Source organism: Hetaerina americana, unplaced genomic scaffold (genome assembly GCF_022747635.1).
Source record: "Hetaerina americana unplaced genomic scaffold, ioHetAmer1.1.p SCAF_14, whole genome shotgun sequence".
Taxonomy (NCBI): Eukaryota; Metazoa; Arthropoda; class Insecta; order Odonata; family Calopterygidae; genus Hetaerina; species Hetaerina americana.
The window spans coordinates 12,515,840-12,536,890 of NW_027286514.1; the positions used below are offsets into that span (position 1 = coordinate 12,515,840).

At 35.4% G+C, this 21,051-nt stretch overlaps 1 protein-coding gene across 1 annotated transcript in view; it reads right to left on the reverse strand.

Annotated features, from left to right (window-relative positions):
• The window catches only part of Abca3 (ATP binding cassette subfamily A member 3), a 44,573-nt gene extending 25,075 nt beyond the window's left edge, over positions 1 to 19,498 (reverse strand). The window contains exons 1-14 of the mRNA XM_071583525.1: positions 19,048 to 19,498; positions 18,756 to 18,974; positions 18,564 to 18,667; positions 18,271 to 18,429; positions 15,245 to 15,479; positions 12,583 to 12,750; positions 12,233 to 12,417; positions 10,930 to 11,257; positions 7,476 to 7,630; positions 5,732 to 5,887; positions 5,554 to 5,625; positions 5,291 to 5,429; positions 1,696 to 1,960; positions 1,316 to 1,407 (exon numbers count right to left, since the gene is read on the reverse strand). Coding sequence (XP_071439626.1) covers positions 1,316 to 1,407; positions 1,696 to 1,960; positions 5,291 to 5,429; positions 5,554 to 5,625; positions 5,732 to 5,887; positions 7,476 to 7,630; positions 10,930 to 11,257; positions 12,233 to 12,417; positions 12,583 to 12,750; positions 15,245 to 15,479; positions 18,271 to 18,429; positions 18,564 to 18,667; positions 18,756 to 18,974; positions 19,048 to 19,348 — 2,578 coding nt within the window. The 5' untranslated portion in view covers positions 19,349 to 19,498. The remainder of the gene's footprint in view (positions 1 to 1,315; positions 1,408 to 1,695; positions 1,961 to 5,290; positions 5,430 to 5,553; positions 5,626 to 5,731; positions 5,888 to 7,475; positions 7,631 to 10,929; positions 11,258 to 12,232; positions 12,418 to 12,582; positions 12,751 to 15,244; positions 15,480 to 18,270; positions 18,430 to 18,563; positions 18,668 to 18,755; positions 18,975 to 19,047) is intronic.
• Positions 19,499 to 21,051: the final 1,553 nt, after the last annotated feature.

The following is a 21,051-nucleotide window of genomic DNA, read 5'->3' on the forward strand; positions in this document are numbered from 1 at the left end:
GTAAATGGAAATACAGACCCATTTTTTTACATGACTTTAACTTGAAATAGGAAAAATTTATGCATGATCCCTTAATTAAAGATCCCCAAGTTCAATTATTGCCAACTTAATAATATTACTGTCTTAAACCAGACCATTTAACCCACCCTTTCATTATTGATTTAACCCTTTTAAATTGCATTTCACTCATGAGAAACAAGTAGTTTTTATATGCTATCAGTTATGGTGTAATTATTTGTCTTTTCATACATATGCAGTAGAGGGGAAAGTGACACTCTCAAGAAAAAAATTGAATTAGGAATTCCAGCAACAAAACATTTTTTGTGATGCCCTGAATACCTTTTCACCATTTTCCAAGTAGTAGTAGTAGTTTTGAGGGGAGGCGACCGACAGCTAAGGTCATTTGCGCCATAGGGGAAGGACAGGAAAGGATGAAGGGTGAAGAGAAACCCGGCGTCGGCATTAGCCTACTCTTTACGAAAGGCGCCAAGGGGTCCGCGGCTTAACGTCCCATCCGACGGACGGCGTACTCACTCAAAGTGCCCTCCACGAAGCACCTCAAGTAGGGATCGAGATACCTCTGAAAAATATTCAACACCGCCGGGATTTGAACCCGCGCCCTCAGGGTGGGAAGCCAGTACGTTAGCCCCCGCACCATCTCGATCCCCACCATTTTCCAAATTATATATGTGCGTGAGATAGGTTTTTTGGGCCAAATAACCAAAAAAACATTCATGGCATGAACATTTTTGTTGAGAGTAAATGAACTAATTAAATTTTGGCCAAATTTTACTGACTAGAACAGACAGTGATAGAAAAAATAAAAAAAATAGTAAAATTTCTGGGTGCTATTTCTTCTTTTAAATATTTATGGAAATCCAAAGAATACTATTTTAATTTTATCATACAATTGTGAAAACTGAGTAGTTCGTGTGGAACTTGAATGCTTAAATGGAAATACGGTATTTTCAACATTTTTGACTAAGAATATATTTAGGCTACAAACAGATACAAGACATGTTAGGACACAATTTTTGTAACACCTGTATTTGCAGACAATATTTGCAGCAATTACCATCACTGGACATAATACCCATGCCTCTAACTGTATTCAAATTACACAAGTAATTCATCATGGGATACAATGTAAAGCACCCACTGGAATTCCTGCAGTATTTATAAATATATGCCTTCATTTGCAACCATACAATAAATAAAATGATAAATTCCAAGAAAAATTCTATGCCATAACTATCACATAAATAATATATTATATTTTGATCGACATAACACCAACAAAAATATGACAGATTACCATTTTCAGATGTATTCTCAATCATATCATCAACGGGGGATCTGCCATTTAGTTTCCCATCTGTTAAGTCTCCTTCGGTCAATTTACCAACCCTAGAAAAGAATTAGCATTAAATCAAATAAAAGAATCTTGATACCTGATCATGAAACAAAAAATCAAAAATTCAGGTGTTCCCTTATATCCTTTTCCTTGGATAAAGGAAAGAATAAAAATTCTGCATTTTCCACCAATATAACATTTAAGATATGGAAATACATAATGCCACATTACGCATAAAATAATACGTTTTCCCTATTAAATAATTAGCAGTCTTAACGATTTCCATTAAAAGTTCAAAAAATTTCCTTTGGGGAAAGGTTTAAATAGTACACTTTACTTACTCAAGGAATACTTCTTCGAGGGTAGTGACAGAGAGGGACATGCCACTTATCCCCAGGTCCTTTCCTTCTTCATCGAGGAGTTGAAACAATTTTGGGAAATGACTTGTTGCACTCGAAGGTAGGGTGTACGATATTCCATCACCTGACTGATTTCTAACTGTAGAACCCGGAACATTTTCTTCAATCATATTAGTTATTTTTAAAGTGGAATCATTTCTATTTGCTGTCTTGTCACTGAATAACAATGATAAGTGATAACCAGCACCTAGGAGCACAATTGAATGAAATGTTGAGTTAAATTAGAGAAGAATGCACACAAATAAATAAACCATCTTCTTGACTTCATTGGGTTTGGTGTTTGAGTTTGTAAACTTGCAAATTGTTATGAGATATTTTTATAGCATTATTTCAGTTTTATATCAATGATGTATAATGTCTTTAATAAAAATATTTTTTGGGATTGTTCAGTTCATTATCACCTTCCTCTATTACTACATTCCTGGGAGATTTTTCTAACCTCAAGCACATTTCCTAAAGCGGATGTAATTCCTATATCCTACAGGATTTCATACATATTCCAGCACACTGGGTATCCAAATATTCTTTCTTAAAAGTTGAATGGAAGTGAAATTAGCATATTTACATCATTGGATTTTTATGCAAGTCATGACTTTTTACCATTTTATTTTACTCAGAGCAATCAGCAGCAGCTCTGAGCTGATTTGGATGCTCTAAGCACCCTTTGCTGTTAACACTGCAGTTTGTTTACTCACACACAAGTGGTAGATAGCAAACTATTTAACATGCAAATCACTGTTTCTACTGATTACCATAAGAGATGTTTTCTTTTCAGTAAAAGAGTACTAAAAAAAGGCAATCTATTATCAGACTCTATATTAATACATTTTTATTCACATAAGCTTTACTCCCTTTGGTTTCCATTTATTATGTTATATTTCTGGTTTATATTTCTTAAGAGTAACTTGATTCTCAGGAATAATATTCTATGACAATACATCTAGACTGCCCTTACGGCCACATATGGGAAAAATACATCTCTAAACATTCCTCCTAGCTTGCATAAAATTTATCAATATCAATATCCAGCTCCAATGAAATTCTGAAAATTCTAACCTGCTGTCACATACCAGACTTTAAACAAGTGATTGAGAATTGGAAATTTTAATTTTAAAGTAACTTTCACTGGTTAACTTTTTAATTATACTGAATGATCATCAATTATTTCAGAAAGGTTTTTGAAAATATATGTTCAAATGGCCTCGAAATGGTTTAAATCAAGTCAGATGATGCACAAATTAACACCCAAGAACCAAATCATTATTACACACCCAACTACAACTGTCAGATCCAAAATGATAGCTCCGTTGCCTTTGAAAATATGTTACTCTGGTCACTTTTGCCATAGAGTAAATTATTATACACATTTAAAAAGCTCCATGTACATACTAAATACATTATACAAATTCATTCATGTGAATTTCACCTCCATAACTTTTAACAAGAGAAAAATATGCAAAGGGGTTCAAAAACAAAGAAAAACGTACGCTTGCTTAGCTTTCACTGACCATACATTAAAAACTGTTGAGTTAAACCTTAAATAAATTTCACTTTAAACAAAGGAAGCTATAAAGATAATGCCAGATCTTGAAATAAGAATATTTATTAACTCCTTCATTCGATATGGATTGATTCCACAAATCTGCATCACTGTTCTCAGATAATTGAGTTTTGTCGTGAAATTTCACATATTTGATTTAAACTATCATTCCAAATAAATTAGGGGAACAAAAATTTCATAAAAATATTCTGAAGTACAGGGTGTGGCAACACCTTCCTTTTTTTAATGTGTGCCAATTAGACAGTAGAGATTGTAGCTAGGTAAGAGGGGTCTCATTCGACAGCTGGAGTGGGTTTCTTAAATTTTTCCCCCACCCCCTTCAGTCACCATCATACGTTGGAACAGTGAGGAGTGTGCATTTCCCATCAAGCCTACATTTCGAACAAATGTTCAGTGATTTCAACCCAGCAGGCCATCAGAAATCGCTTCAGTGTAGCCCTGTTGGGCCCTGCCCTGGACCAGAAATCAATTGCTACACGAGTCATTACATTCAGACAAACCGCAAGTGTGACAAGATGAAGAACTGGAGTCCCTCAGCCCATCAGATCACCTAAGAACATTGAGGCAGTGAGAGCCGCCATCTAGCGATCCTCACAGCATTTTGCGCGCAAACATACATCAGCCCCTAGACTTTGTGATCGTTCAGTGAGGCGAATCCTTCAAGATGACCTTCATTACCATCCTTACAAGTTGACATTTGCTCACAAACTCTCAAAATGTGACTTCAATTCTTGGAGGAATGCATGAGAGGCTTTTCTCGAAAACGTTCCCGAGGACGCAGTTGTGTTTTTCAGTGATGAAGCCCATTTTCATGTGAGTTGATATGTTAACAAACAGAACATGCACTACCGGGCTGACAGCAATTCCACAGAATTACATCGAATGCCTCTGCATTCACCTTAAGTCATGTGGTGTGCAATTGCTTCAGTCAGTATTGTTGGTCCCTGGTTTTTTGAAGAAAATGAGGTCACAGTGACAGTGAATTCAGATCTAGATGTAAAAATGTAAGAGGAATTTGTTTGTCAACAATTTGATGAACTGGACTTTGGGGATATTTGGTTCCAACAGGAACAAGCAATGGTTCACACTTCAAAGGAATCGATGGCTGTATTGAGGGAACACTTCCTGGAGCACCTCATCTCAATAAGGGTCAATTTGGAGTGCCCAGCCCACTCTCCAGATTTGGCCCCTTGCAATTTTTTGTGGGGTTTTTTGAAATCCTGCGTTAATGTTGACCTTCCAAGGACCCTGCAAGATCTGAAGGACAACATCTGGGCAGAAATTGCCAACATACCTGCTGCTTTGCTGGTAAGGGTCATGACAAATGCCAGAAATCGGCTTATTAAGGGTATGGACAATGGGGGGCGTCACCTACCTGAATTGATTTCCAATGATGTGTAAAACAAAACTTTAAAAATGTACCTACATTAAAAAAGTAATAAAAAGATTGTTTCATAAAATGGGTTTCATTGTGTTTTGAAAAAAGGAAGTTATGCTGCCACACCCTGTATCTTATTTCTGAGTGGTTTTGGATTATGCCACACAAGGAACCCAACCAGTGTGGCCGGGAGAATAGAAATATTTGACTGCAGCCAAGATGAAGTCCAAAGACTGTTGTCATGAATTGCTCCATTAGCAACAGTCAAATGCTCATATTCTCTTGGCCTCACTGACGATTACTGTTTTTGTCATGAATGATCGAATCTGATGTAGTGATTGGTGACAATCTGATGAAGACAGCATCATTTTCTAATTGTCCTTCAAAATATTCAAATTGGCCCCCCGTGAGGTGTAGGCCTCAAGATTAGAATCACTGCACCAGCATAAGATATACAATTATCAGGTATAGAAGTTATGGATGCATTCTCATTTTACATGCATGCATGGACTCCTTCCTAGAGTACACACTTGCAGAGTACACAATACTATAAATAATTTCAACAAGAGCAAACTTACCATAAATGTTTTTCAAGAATAAACTGGTGCCATAACATTTCACTTGCCCGTGCACCATGATTGCAATTCGGTCTCCGAGAATATCAGCTTCTTCCATGTTGTGTGTTGTTATTAGAATGGTATGATCTCCTCTCATGCTCTGGAGTGAAGATTTAATGACATTCGGTTGAATGAAAATAAATTTGAAACAAAGACTGAGGCTTTAAAGCATGAAGCCTTAACTTTTATTAATTGCAATATTTATCAAATGGAAGCATTCTTACCAACAAAAGATCCCACAAATGGCGCCTTGACTCAGGGTCCATTCCAGCGGTTGGTTCATCCAAAATCAAAATCTGAATGACAGAAAAAAAGACAGAAATGCACACCGATAATATCAGTCTCTGTAGAGCAGTCTCAGAAGGTTAAACCATGAGTATGTAAGTGAATATCTCGGCTTACCTTTGATTTCCCAGCTAGGGCCATCCCGACAGAAAGTTTTCTTTTCATTCCACCAGATAAATTTTTGGCAAGGTCATTCCTTTTAGGTTCCAATGCAAGTTGCTTAATTAAGTGATCTGTCTCTACCTTAGATGCCTGATAAGTTAGTCCTTTACTCTAAAAGTCAAATTTAATGAGATAGTGATTTCATTAGCAACTAAAATGCATTACAATTGTACTTATTTTTAATAATTCACATACTTATTGATTTAATTAGATATTAATATTAAAAATGATAATTTATATCTTCTGTACTCTCAGAATTTCAGAGCTTGCAAATTAATAAGCTAATTGGTAAAATAATCACAGCATCACCAGTGATCACAAATTATCAAGTTCCAGGTTAAAACAAAGTTATCAGCAAGTAAAATAATTTTTAAGTACAAAGAACTTTCTTTCAGGGTGAAAGTTTAAATTTTTGCTAATTTGATAACAAAATGCTCATTTGCATCACTAGATAATTTCCCACACTAATATGTGCTATAAACCATATTATAGAGCACTGTATGTATGGGCAGAATATTATTTTTTGCTGCTCAGACATTTGGTGACCTGTTAATCCTTTGAACGGAATCCTAATAATTCATTCTTGGCTCACTGTTTAGTTTCATAGCGACTGAAAAACCAACTTGCAAACAACATATTACTTCAGTAGAGCCTAAAACCCATGATATTTGGATTCACAGGTAGATTATTCTGGATCTCTCAACCAGTCAGCATAATCAGAGTTAAATGAAGTTAACACAGTAATCAAACCTAAGGTCGGTTTGGTAGCTGATGATAGAGTTCACTCTGTACTAAGCCCACTGCATGTGAAATTCACCCATCAGGGTAGGGAGGCCAGTTTCTTTCCCTCTGCCGGTTATGGTTTCCCAGGAAGATCTGGTACCCGGGCTGTGATCAGTAGCCCAACACTCTACCCCTGGAATACCATGACCCACAAATAAATAACCCTAAATAAAGTTATTATTATTAGCAGCGACCTACATGCCTAGGTCAGGTTTTTGATGAAATGGTGCAACAGACTACTGTAATCCTGGGCCTTAACTATCATGACACGAATTTAAACAGCTTCAACTAAACTTGATATTAAAATAACTAACTCTTTAGCTCTGCTTACTTTCTACCTCCTTTCATTTCATACAAAATGCATTCTTTTCCTTCCTCTCTTTCTCCGCATTCAATCCTTTATTACAGTCTTCAGTATCACATTATCTCATCATATCTCCTGCATCCACCCATCCTCCTGCCTTATTTAGATTTCTTCACCTAGCCATCTCTCTTTACCTGCCATGCCTAGATCTACCTCATTTAATTTCCTTTTCACAAATTATTCATTCTTCTTGAAACCTAAATCTCAAAAGAATACAATCTTTGCCTCCATGACCATAAATACAGCACATGATGAAGTCTTGAAGAAATAATAGCAGCACAAATAATGTTCCCATTTACGGCCAACTAATTTCCCAATGACAAATATTTACTTCCCAAAAACAATTTTCACCATTTTCAATACAGTTTTTCACCATATTTCAGTGTTTGTTCTACATTTTTCAATAATTCTACTTTTCTGGATTGCGAAACGTAATGCTAACCATCATGGTCACACACCATGGAACAAGTTTCTTACTTTTGATTTCAGAAAACCAGAGATTCAATATGAAAAGCAATTAGAAAAAGTTTCATTATGCCCAGACATACTCACCATAGAAAAAAACATTAGATGCTCCCACACGGTAAGGTCTGGAAAGAGCATGCTGTGTTGGGGACAAAGACCTAAGCTTTCCCTAATTTTATCCATTTTCTTCTTTATGTCATAACCGTTCACCAAGACTCTTCCTTCCGATGATGAACTAATTCCTAGTAATAAAAATTGAACTCTTTTAAACATTTAAATAATTTCATTTATCATAAGTATAAATATTTTCACATGGGACAACAGTATCCTTGAGTGCCTTCTGTAAAATGATTAGTGCTATTTATACTAAAATAAATACGTGTGTAGCACAACCTTTGAGGAATGTCAATTTTATGATGGATATTAGTGCTTAGTAATGTTGAGATGAAAATTACATGAACGAAGAATGTAAATTCATGCTTCCCTTATTATCGGCATACTAAGTCATCTGAGAGCATTCTGAGCAATACTAAAAAGTAGAGGACCCAGTCAACTGGAGACAGTTTCGACTGAAGTTGGAATGAAGCTGTCTGTGGATTGGATCTGAATATGAGGATGTTTTGCTGTTTTTTTCTATGTTAGACCATCTTGCCAGATAACAGTTTCACTTTATTCAACTGTCTTTCAACTTTACACCAATATCGTTTATCTCTACGGGGAAGACCGCCACCAAGAAATAGCCAATCTAAGCAGAAGGCTGGGATCATCAGCACCCACATTTACCAGACTCTTTTGCTGTCTGATGCTTCTTCTATTGTCCAAGGAAAGCATCATTTGATGAAAACATTTCAGAGGAATCATTTCCATTGAGTCCTAATTCTCATTACTAGAGAGAAGGAAGAGGAAGCACAAAATGGCAATCAAAAAGAGGTCCAAGGACTCACCACAGACAAGACTGAACTCCATGGCCTATGCCATAATATGTTACGCGGTCGACATAACTGTACAGTCAGAGCAATCTTCAAGTATACTGGACTGACAAGTTATGATTGTGCCACCAAAAAATATGTGACCTTCTTCGTAAATCAACCACCACTAGCGGGAAAGTACACAATGAGGTGTGAACAAAGTGTATGTGACTGCAATAAATCTAATATTGGACAGACATTCAAGGTCCTAAGCACCCACACAAAAATCATTGAAGGTTTATCAAACATATAAAACCCCATTTATTAACTGTTATTGATGGGCACAAATGGAGTGAGCCATACCACTGCATTGGCCTAAAATATGCCAAACAGATTGCTACAAAAAACCAGTACACACTTTCTTCAACCGATCGCAAGGAAGAGCAAAATACGTGCAAAAATATGCATCAACAGTGTCTATGACCCAAAGAATCAGACTGAGATGGTAGACTGAAAGTGAAACTTTCAACTCGCAAGATGAGCAATTGAGGGAGATTCTCATCTTACAATTTGGTATTCATACTCCTCATTACTCATTGATCACAGTATTGTGATCAATGAGTAACGAGGAGTATGAATGTTTAATTGTGTGTCTAATTTTTAATTCAATTGTTTCATTGTGTGTTTAATTTCTACAGTTTACGAAAAAAAGCATTAATATATTGCCATAAATGAGTAGCTGTTTTGAAAAAAGAATTAATTTATGCTTGACAATGTTTTCGTTAATATTTGTAAGGTCTGTGGTTCAAGACTTGTTGACTAAAAATATTTTGACATTATTTCACATTATTTCTTCATTCAGCCAAATTTTTCTTGGGGATTTGGATGGTTCGATGGCTAACATACTGGCTTCCCACCGAGAGGGCCCGGGTTTGAATCCTGGAGACAGCAGATATTCTTCAGTGGTATCAAAATCCCTACTTGAGGTGCTTTGTGGAGAGCACTTTGAGTGTGTGCACCATCCATCGGATGGGATATTAAACAGTGGACCCCTTGGTGCCTTTCGTAAAGAGTAGGCTAATGCCAAATTTCCCATCCATCCCTAAAGGTGCAAATGACCTTAGCTGTCAGTCGCCTCCCCTAAAACTATCATTCCAAAATTTTCTCTGGTTGATCTTTTCCTTCTGTAGCCAATAATATGATCTCAGCCCTCAATTTAATGACAATAGTACAATACCCAGTTATCATAAATGCCCTCCCCACATAGCAATGCTAAAAAATGTGAAGGGATACCTTTGCTTGCAATAATGATTCTCATGAAGAAGAATCAATCTTGACATATGAAGTTGAATCAGACTTGAACAACCGAATCTTATTAGCAAAATGCAGGCAGAAATAATTTGCAAATAAATTAACATTCACTCAAATGTTTGGTCAACAACTAAATGCAAATTATTTTTTTATGAGCTGAAAGTCTGACAATTGTTGTAACTTACTTTTTAACAGGTTACCCACAAAAGGAAATGCCTTTGAATATTTTATTGATTTTTTTGACCTTAATTTATTTTATCTTAAATTCTTAACTTATGAATTAGCAATACATGGCATACATTCCTGCAGGGCACAACAAATTAAAACGTCATTGGAATTGATGATTTGATAAAATTTTGTCTTGAAACAAACTTTTCAATGCCTATGAAAATGCAAACCTCCAAAATAACAGACTTGACATTAAAAAAAATCAAGCTAAGTGAAACCTTGAATTTATATATTTGAGTGTAGCAGGGAAAAATGCGTGAAATTGATGTTTACGAAAACTGAGATATAGATAGTGTACTATTTTATACTTGTATGTTGATGTTTTATAAATGGAACATTTCAAAAAATTATAATAAAGAATATAAAGATCAATACATTGTCAAAACAAACACATGAAATATTTTTAAAGGAACATGTCTTAACATTTAAAAATTCGAAACATGCTACCTCTTATATGGAAATTAGAAACCTACTGTATTAGCCTAAAACTAAGAAGGCATTCAAGCATGAGACATTTTGAGATTCTGAGCTGTCCTTTGAGGAAAAATCTTTTGATGCTAAGAAAAAGCAAGGAAAGTATATACACAGAAAGTTAGTGTGCGGTGAAGAATTCAATGCATTTAAAACAAATTCTACAAGAGGATTGGTACGTTTAATAAAATAAGGTATGCTTTCCTGCAAATTTAATACATTATCACATGCAAAACAGTAATTAGAAACTTGTATCAGAAGTATGTTACGAAGAGGTGTTAGAAAGATGCTTGGATGTACATTATTCAATTTATAAAATATTCAGATATCAATCCTGGTTTGTTGATTTCATCCAAAAATCATATCTATGTTAACATATTGCCCTAAGTAATAGTTTAGGAATTAAAAAAATCTTAATAATACACTGGGAAATCACTCAAAATGTGTCTATTGGCTATGAAAATGTTCATGTTTACCGCTATATCCAAAGGTCAACTTTTAAAATTAGAGCAATTTAAATATTCCCATTAAATAACAACGGTGAAAGTATTGACTAAATCCCTTTAGGGCAATGGTCATACAAGCTACTAGTTAAATCATTTGGACCTTCTCATAACACATACCTGTGAGAATTGATATTAGTGTTGTCTTCCCTGCTCCATTGTGACCAAGCAATGCCGTGATTTCACCTTCGAGCAAGTCCAAGGAAACATCATCAACTGCCACCTTCATCACTCCCTCTCCCAAACATGTAAATAATGACCCATATACTTTCCGTACTCCTCTGATCTGAATTCCAGGACTTTTACCAGGGGGAAGTGCTTCAAATGCTAGCTTTTCGTTGGAATCATACATTTGCCTTTGCATTTCATTGAATGCAAGCCGCTCATTATCCCCACCAATGTATTCATTTTTGCTTGAAAGTATGGAGTGCAGTTTTACCATAACACGCTGTAATACAGAAAAAAATTTCATGATAAAGGTACCAATTTCTATATTTTAAAACATAAGCTAGCATGCTCTCAAGCATAAAAAGGCTCTTTTCTAATTAACTCTGCTATGAATGTGCTGCAAGGTAACCCACTTCCTCTATTCTGTCCACCATCAGTACGCAGACTGAAAATATCTGTTCACATGTAATTTGAATGCCACTAAAAATTTACCTTTTAAACATTACAATGCATGTCTGTGCCATAAAAACAATGAAAATATTCTGAATTCAGGAATAAAAATAATATTTATTGTCAGCAAGCAAAAATATTGCATTAGGTCAGGGAAACAAAATATAAAACAAATATCTACATACACAAAAACAGTACAAATAATGAAACATAAATGAGTGGTATTAAATGCAACGGTGGTAAAGATAAAATCAAAATAACTACATGATTTTTTATTCTATGCATTGATTAGCTTTAATAAAGTCTTTATGTAAAATATATTTTACTCATTATTTAATTATTTTTCTCTTCAGTTGATGGCAAAGTAATGCATATATTCAAAATATACATCTTTTTAAGTACACTAGGATTTGCATTGAGAGTAAATAATTGATGTAATTAGAACTATTATCTTTCAATACTAAGTAAAAGCAGATACATTCATCATTTAAAATTTATCGAAAATTGTATAAAGCTAAACAATTTCCTACTTAGTTTTGGTCATTGAGTCAATTAACTAATTATTCATCAGAGGAAATATCATTTAAAATTCTCATATCTTCAACCCCTAATGATACACAGATATCATGTTAAAGTGGCAAACCAAAACTTAGGGTGGTCACCAAGGAGAATTTACATATTTTTTCCTTGGTCATTCCAACGATAAAATTATAGACACTTCAAATGCGCTGTTTTCAAACCAAATACAGTATTAAAATAAGCTGGTACCAAAGATTAATTAAAATAAATAGAAAGTTCTACTTACTTTGAATGGGAAATACCATGGCTTAGCAACTCCAAATTTACCAGGAAAGACTCCGTCAAAATAGTAAACAATTGAAGCATATACCAAATTTGAAACTAACAGCATTGCGATAATGCCTCCCATTGATAGTTCATCCACTCTTCCTCCATGATTCTGCCATAGGTTTTTCCACTGCAGACCAACAGCTGAAAATGAAATAATGAAGAATAAACACAGAGGTCATGAAGCATCAGGACTTAATAAAATTACTGACAGCAACATCACATTTGAAAAAAATTACAATTAATGTGCCAGATTTTGAAATCCCACAGCCAAAGCATCCGGCCTGGGCATCAAGACCTATTACTTACTTCCACCTTCATAGAGACCAATTATTTCAAAGCCATAAACTAGGGCAGCATTAGGTAGAAGGCTAAGAAGTATTTTTCCAAACAGGCATACACTTTTACTTCGTAGAAAAAATGTCAAACCCCCAGATGCAAACATCAGCAACAATGCCACAAAAACACCTATGCTTTCTGAAAAAAATACAAGAATAAGTATTTAATAAGAATATATTTGAAATGAATACCAATCAAAATATATAATCGAGAGATATACAGAGTGCTAATTATAAAAGAAATCGTTTCAAAAGAATATCATAAGAAATAATTAATTTATGCATAATGCTATAAAAACATCAACTTGAATTATTATTTTTAAAGGTAATCTTCCTGTTAAGGTAGGTTATGGATGGACACAACTACCCAATAATTATTTTGTCCCTCCTAGCAAAACACAACCCAACATCCTACTCAACAACAAAATATCTCTTCATCTCTGTATACTTCCTTCCTCCCCTAATTCCATCCATCATCCCTATCCTATTTACACCCCTTCCTTATTTCCCTAACATTCTCTGCTCTATCAGAGTCTTCAACATCTCCTATCCTCCATCACCATTACTAGCACCTCCTCATTTGTTTTTCTTTCTGCCCACTTTACCTTCTTCATCCTGCTCTACACCCACATTTCAAAAGCCTCCAATCTATGCCTATCATCTTGCTTCAATGACCATTCTTCAGCACAGTACATTACTATGCACCATATCAAAGTTAAATGAGCGTTTCCTTAACATTCTTACTCAACATCCCTGTCATCAAGTACCTCCTTGTGAAAGCTTCTTTGCCAAATGCAATTCTTATCCCTTGGTCCTGACTACTAAGACCATTTTGGTCGAAAACACTTCCCAGATACATAGACTGTTCCACTTACTCTAGACTTTACCTTCCTATTTAAATATTTTCTTTAGCCTTTCTCTTTATGGAAAACCACTTAACCTCCATTTCATTTATATTGATTATCATCCTGTATCTGTCGCACCAATTTCTAATTTACTCAGCCAATGATTTTTACACCCACATTTTGTGGCATTGTAAAGCACATTAAGTGGATGACTCCATTAAAAGTTAATGCCACAGCATATCCTGAAGTTTCTTGTAAACTAGATCTGGTCATCAGCAAACGTAACTGATTTTATGAATTACCTGCGGACTTCCATCCCTATCTATAACTTTTCCCATACCTCTTCAATCATTTCCTCTGCATATACGTTGAGCAGCACCGATGATGATGGACAACCCAGCCTTACTTCTCTTCCTAATATTGTCCATCCAGACTCTGTTCTCCACTCACACCTGAGCTGTCTGAGACATGTACAGATTGCGGAATAGCCTCCTGTCCCTCAAATCTATTCCTATTTTCTGCGATGAACTCATTAACTTTTCCCAATTCACTCTATTAAATACTTTTTTGAAATCTACAAAACAGGCAAATACTTCCTGATTGTATTCTATATTCCTCTTGATAAGTGATCTCATTACTGCAATTGCATCATGCGTACCTCTCCCCTTCCTAAACCTGAACTGATCATCCCCTAGGTAATCATTTGCCCTACTCTCTATCCTTTTGTTTGATCCTAAGAACAACTTGAGCTGCGTGGGATATCAAACTAATTGTCCTGTAGGCCTCACATGACGTAGCCTTTACCTTTTTCGGAATAGGAACTAAAACTGATCTCACAAAGTCTTCCAGCCAGATTCCTTCCTCATAGATACTACGAATCAGTCCACATAATCTTCCCCCCACATTTTCCTAAGCCTTTTAGTAGTTCTGCAGGAATGTCATCCACCCCCACAGCCTTATTTAGTTTCATCTCTCTTAATACCCTTTCTATCTCATCGTCGAGTATGTCTGGACCTAAGCTATCTTCCTCCATGTCATGTTCCTTGTCTATGTCCAACTTTGTTGGCCTCAATTCTTTACTATACAGTTCTTCTATGCATTCCTTCCATCTCTCTTGGATCTTTCCTGTGTCAACTATTACCTTACCCACCTTATCTCCGACTGTTAGCATAGATCTTCCCATTTTACTTCCTGATAGTGCTTTAACCTTCTGGTATAGCACACCAATTTCACCCTTCTTCTTCATACTTTCCATATCCTCACACTGCATCTTCCACCAAGCTTTATTTGCTTTATTTGTTACCATCTCAATTTATTATTACTCTTTGTTCATCCTTTTCCCTAACTCAGTGTTTACATTCTTCCATTTCCTTTTCTCACATGTCTATCTTTTCATCTCATCGGTGATCCTTGGCTTCCTTGTCCTCCCATTAATGGTTCCTACAGTTTCTTTTGCAGCTTTCAATATCTCTTTTTTGATATATCCTCATTTTTCCTCGATAGTGTTCAGCTCCTTTCCCTGACTCATGATGTTCTCTATAGTAGGCTGATACTCCTTCCTTGTCATTCCAGTTTATGCTTTCACATTCCATTTCCTAAACTGCTGCCCCAGCCTTACCTTTTTGAATAGGAAGCTACACTTCATGACTACTGGTCAAATTAAATATATTATCAAAGAAAGGAAAATAAATATAAGGAAGAATAATAGTGAATGGATAAATTAAAACAATTCCTTATAACTTATTCTTTCTATACTATGTCAAAAAGTTAACAAATGGATACACTCACCTCTAGGGCAGAAGGCGCAAACAACAAACATGGAAGAAATTGAAGCTAAAATATAGACGAGTAGAAATATGAAAACAAGGAATCCATTGCTGTATCTGGTGACTGGATTTCCATTGTATCCCACTTGAAATATAATTATGATTATCACAACATCCAGGAACATAATAGACAAGGTTGTAACAAACCAGCCAAGCCACTGCATGCCTTTCCCCATTCCCATCATACTCATCAGCTCCTGAAATATACAGGTTGAGTTTGCTTAGCGACTTAAAAATACTTTTATGCTAAAATTATAAACATATATGAAGTATTTAAACTCTTTTGTTGGGAAAATAGAATGGCACATTCAGGACAGATTTAGGATTAGGGAAGTCAGTCACTTTCCCTCTGATACCTATTATTCCCAATAACATTCTAACAACCAGAAAACTACACCCTTTAGATTTTAGATGAGGTCTTCCAAACTGAGAACCTTTTTTTAAAAGAAAAATTCTCTACCCTCGCAAAAAAACATGCCACCGCATATGTTCTATTTTCATTAATTACACCCATGAATTATTTATAAGAATTAATTTGCCTGTATACTAATGCACATTTTACATTGTTTAGCCATTATTTTAGAAAGATATTTAGATGATATTAATTATATTATAGATACAGAGATACCTAGGTGTAGTAAAACTATTAATCGATAACATGTTTATTTTTACTTATGCACAAAAATGGGAAAAATTCTGTTAACAGATTTCCCACAGAACTGTTTCTGATGCACAACTCCCTCAGAAAATTACCTAGATTTAAGTGGCTCAGGGAAGTTTCTATCCAGGATATCAGACCAGTAATTTAGCATTTGAATCATGGTCAAGTCACTTTTCTTCCAAAAGACACTCCAGAAATTAGGGCATAATGTATTAAAATTAAAAAGTATTGTATTAAAATATATGCTTTAAAAATAATAAGCCCTATCAAAAATAGTAATGAAGTTATAGGAGATGTCACCTAAAAAATTTTGGCTGTAAATTAGAGCTTCTTGGTCAAGAGAAAAGGCAAAAGAAGTTGACATCATTTTTCCTTACGCAGTCATTCCAGCTGAAGATCAAGATATGACGCTCTCACAGGGAAAGGCAGTGTTTGGGCAAGCAAAATCAAGACAAGAAACGGAGGGAGGAATAAAACAGTTTTCAGATTATATATTTGCATTTCTTAGTTCAACAGTGACTAAAATTATTTACACCAATCTTTCTTATTTTGTTTTATTATCTTGGAATCATGTACTGTGGTATTGAGTTTCCCATGCCCAATCCTTTGTGGCAGCTGGAGTATTTATCTTTCTACCTGCCCATAAAATTTCTTGGTTCAATCCTCTGTAATACAAACAGAAAGGCTGTCTGCCCAATGTTTCAGTTAGTGATTGGAAAATACTCTCCCTGGGGTCTCTTTAAGAAGTTTGGCATGAGAATTCAAATAAATACAGCTAATAGCAAAAAAAAATCCTTGACTGCAGGTCCATACCCTTCTACGAAAAAAAAAGACATTACATGTTAACTCCCTCAATGAGAAACTATAAACTGAATTTGAGCTTTTGAAACAGAATATTAATACAGGAATTTATTTTAGGATAACATTGGGGAATAATAATCTAGTGGTCAGAGGGTTGGACAGCTCACTGGAGGGCCTGGGTTCAATCCCTTGGGATGCCTAAGGCCACCCTCAACTTTCCCCAAGCTGTGTGATTTTTTAGGTAGCAGATCTTCCTTGGAAACTAAACGGTACAGGGAATGGAACTGGGCCCTATACCCTGAAAATATTGTAACCTGAACAAAACTACTTAATGTCTGCTACTTGATTATTAACCATTTATTTTGACGAAGATCATTAGAAAAGGCAGAGTCCTTACTGATCCAAGGATTTAAAGTTAGGCATGAAGTTCCTCTCATAAATGAATTGAGCAGGTGTGAATGAGGTAGCAAATACAAGAGGGGAAGTGTTAGTTAGAGAAAAACATGAGATATAGAAGATCAAGCAATCTCAAGGAATACAATACTAATGCATACAATGGGTTAGCTGGTGTGCCCCTGGTTCTCAAGGCCCGAGTCAAAACTAATCTGGGTGAAGGGTAGCCAACTGACCACCACTAACTGGAACCATGAATGCCTCATATGAATTTGATGCCACCATTTTACTTACAGAGAACCGCATGTGCTGAGAAATTTAATTCTCCTGAAGATATAAAAATAGAGCCTTTCCCTTAATGGGCAAATTCTTCTAAAATATATAGCATTACTGCTACTTTTACTGTTTCCTTTTCTAATGTAGCAGAAAATATTCAAAGATGTCGGCTAGAAACTTACATACAAGGTATCAATGTCTTAACCTGGAAAGTAATGAGGCCTTTGCGACATTTTCAATAATGCGCTCGTGATAGTGAAATAAAAAAGGCAATTATTCTAGGCAAGCTCTCAATCCACATTTTGGCATGAAATTAGAGCCAATGTCTCAATTCTCACTCCAGAGAGTGGGAAGGATAAAATGAATAATTTATAATTACAATGTTGAGCAGGATGATCGACCTGGGAATTGGAGATGGTAAGAGAGTGGTAATCATACTCGAACTAGTGACTGGGTAAGTATAAACAAATCAGCGTTCACAATGCTTACAACTAAGCATAACGAACTAGTAGGTATTAAAGAAACATCCCTCTGGACACACAAAGAATTGTTTATGCGTGACCATTAGGTGAATAAAAAGTATATTCACAGGCTGCATACAATACAAAGCATATTTATTCACACTTCTTCTCAAATATGTTCCATTGTATAAAACTAGTCTATATTGATTTCAAAATCCAATGATACATAGGCTCATGATATTATTTTTGCGCTTTTTAACGAACTTCAGATATACGGTATAGAAATGTCTCAACTTAAACAAAACCACTTCTGTAGCTTCACCGGTTTAAATCCAATTTCAAGCTGGGTCAATTGAAATATGCATTCAAGAAAGAAAGAATGCATGAAATACTCACTTTAGCTCCTGACATCTTCTCTTCCATTATCCTTTTTACTAAGATAATAAGGTTGATGAAAAAACTAATCATCACACAAACAGGCAAGATATATTTGAAGACAAAATCTATTGCTTCTATTTTGAAATATGGAGGATATGGAAATTTTTGCAGATAAAACTGGAATGAAATCCAAACAAACAGTTATGCCTATGATAACAATGAAAGTTTAAAAAAAATAATGTAAACTGCTATCATTCAAGTTACGTTATTTACATGTATTGGAGTGATATAAATAATTTCGTACTACAAACCTTATAGTCCAATTTGCTAGTGCTCAGGTCATTTACAGATAGTCGAATAAATGCTTTATCTAGGGCCAATTGTAATTTTATAAAACAATGACTGATGTAATAATCTGCGAAATGTAACGGTAAAATTGATTACACATTCATTTCAAATCATTAATTAGGAAGAATAAATACTCCATTTATATAGATTTTTACCTGATGCATACATAGGACCTGGTCCTGGAAAATCTGGAAATAAACCATCAGTATTCCAATAATAGTCGTTGGGCCTTATTTTGTACTTGAAATCCCCCAAAGAATTTAAATTTTCCGGCGACCCTTCGAACACAATCCCAAAAAGATTAGGAGTATATTCGTTCTTCAGGGCAATTAGCTCTTTTTCCATTTCTTCTTCATTACTGCACGATTTGGATACTGAAAAGTCAGGACGTTCAAAGTGATTTCACCGAATCATTCTGCAACCACAAACTACACTGACATTACTTACCAATGCTAACAAAATCCTCTCCTAGGTTAAGAATAATTTTTTTCGAAAACTCATTTTCTGGACTGAACAGTAAATGATAGCTAGAACAAGTGTGGTTCTCCGAAATATCAACGGGTTGGTGAGTAGTCGGAACATTCAAATACACAGGCTCTATAGATGATATATTTCCAAGAAGGACAACGACAAGGACAATAAATAGAACGGGAAAGAGGGCTTCTATTATAGATGACTTCCAATACCTTTTCCTCAAAACATAATTTTTACATGAAATAAGCCCCAACTGACGGAAATACATATTCATTTTAATTGAAGTAATAAATTAACTGGTCCTTAAGGACCTAACTGAATACTTAAGGCTCAATAGAACGAAGACCTCTCATTTTCCTCGCTGACACATGGTATTGTACAAATTAATTCATATTTCAGCATAAATCAAAAATTGGGAATATCATTACACGCAGAAACCACGACAACACATAAACATCTCCGCGCATTCCGCGCCGTCGTTTGCCGGAAGAGACAAAGGCGGACTTTTTGAATATGTTCTCAACAGGCTATATTTTCGATCGCCGTCTAATGTAGTCTATTTCTCTGTCATTCACGGTGAAAATATGGCGAGCTACTTAAATTGTACAATAATAGAAAAAGCGTATAGCTATTCCTTATCCCGAGGGGGCTGGGGTACAACATAAATTAGGAGAGGGTTCAGAAACGACCGTATAGGTTTGATATTTGAAATCAAGATTTTGTTTCAGTTTAACCATTCCTTTGAAGGGAAAGGTGGGGAATTATCCCTAAGGCCTCCTATTAATCTTGACTTAAAACGCAGTTCTACCACGACAGCAATTTTTCTACTGATTATATTCCTCTACTCAGCTGTCAGTCGCCTCCCCTAAATACTACTACTACTCATGTTTTTATTTTATCTTAAAGTTTTGTCAAATTTTATGCATTGCGGGATAAAATGCCAGTCATTTTTATTACCTGCTTAATTTATTCTCCCAACGAGGTCAAATCATCAATTTCAACTCTTAACATGTGCACACGCTATCTGCATTACAACTCGAATCATTGCGAGTTAAAAGGTTTTAGAACCTGTACATGTGTATTTCCGATTCTGCAACTTTTTCAATTATTCCCCGATTGCTCAACCTTTCAGTTCACAGGTTGCATGTTTCTCCGTTCTCACTTTCAGGCGTTTATCTCCTTTCTTACAAATTAAAAAAAATACCTCCACGTTCAATAGAGCAGATAACAGGTTTATAGTGCGATTTTAAAATCATTTTTACTATTAATTTAGTATCAAAAAGCATCTTTGATACTAAATTAAGAGCAACTTAGATTCCAAACTGAATTACAATTTCTTTCGTTACTTGTCATTTGCGATTTCCTCTATAATTTGTTCATTCCGTGCATATCCGCAGAGCTGATCCCAATTTTACTCATTTGTGATTTCCATTCACCCCTACCTTCTCGGTTCTGTCGATACTTTTACATAGTTGTATGTTACTGGCAGTTTTCATCAAATTTTCTTATGGCCTACGCCAACTCGTATCCCATGCACCTGCAATTCTGCCATGGACACCATAAAATCCTTTAAATTTGCCGACAGCTCAGCCAATCACGACGTTCAAATTAATTGATAACGTAATCGTCTGATGGTCGCGCCATACGCAGTTCATTTTGCAGCTAAGAAAAAAATCCGCTGGTTTTTACTCATCAGAGAAAGTTTCGCAGCATACTATGCACTCTGTCATTTACCACCACGTGTGACGGCGAAGAGGAAAACTTACCTAAATAGGTTTCTCAGTCGTTTAATGGTTCAATTTGGGTATTGCGATGGATTTTAATCCATTTTCATGTAATTTTTCCCTTGATATTTTATTCTCTTGGTTTTTTATTTTTAAAATTTCAATTACACGTCTCTCCCTTGGCTTACCGGAACGCAGGCTTTTACAAATTCTTTTTTACCTTCCGGTTTCAGGTTCCTAACCTCTTTACCAC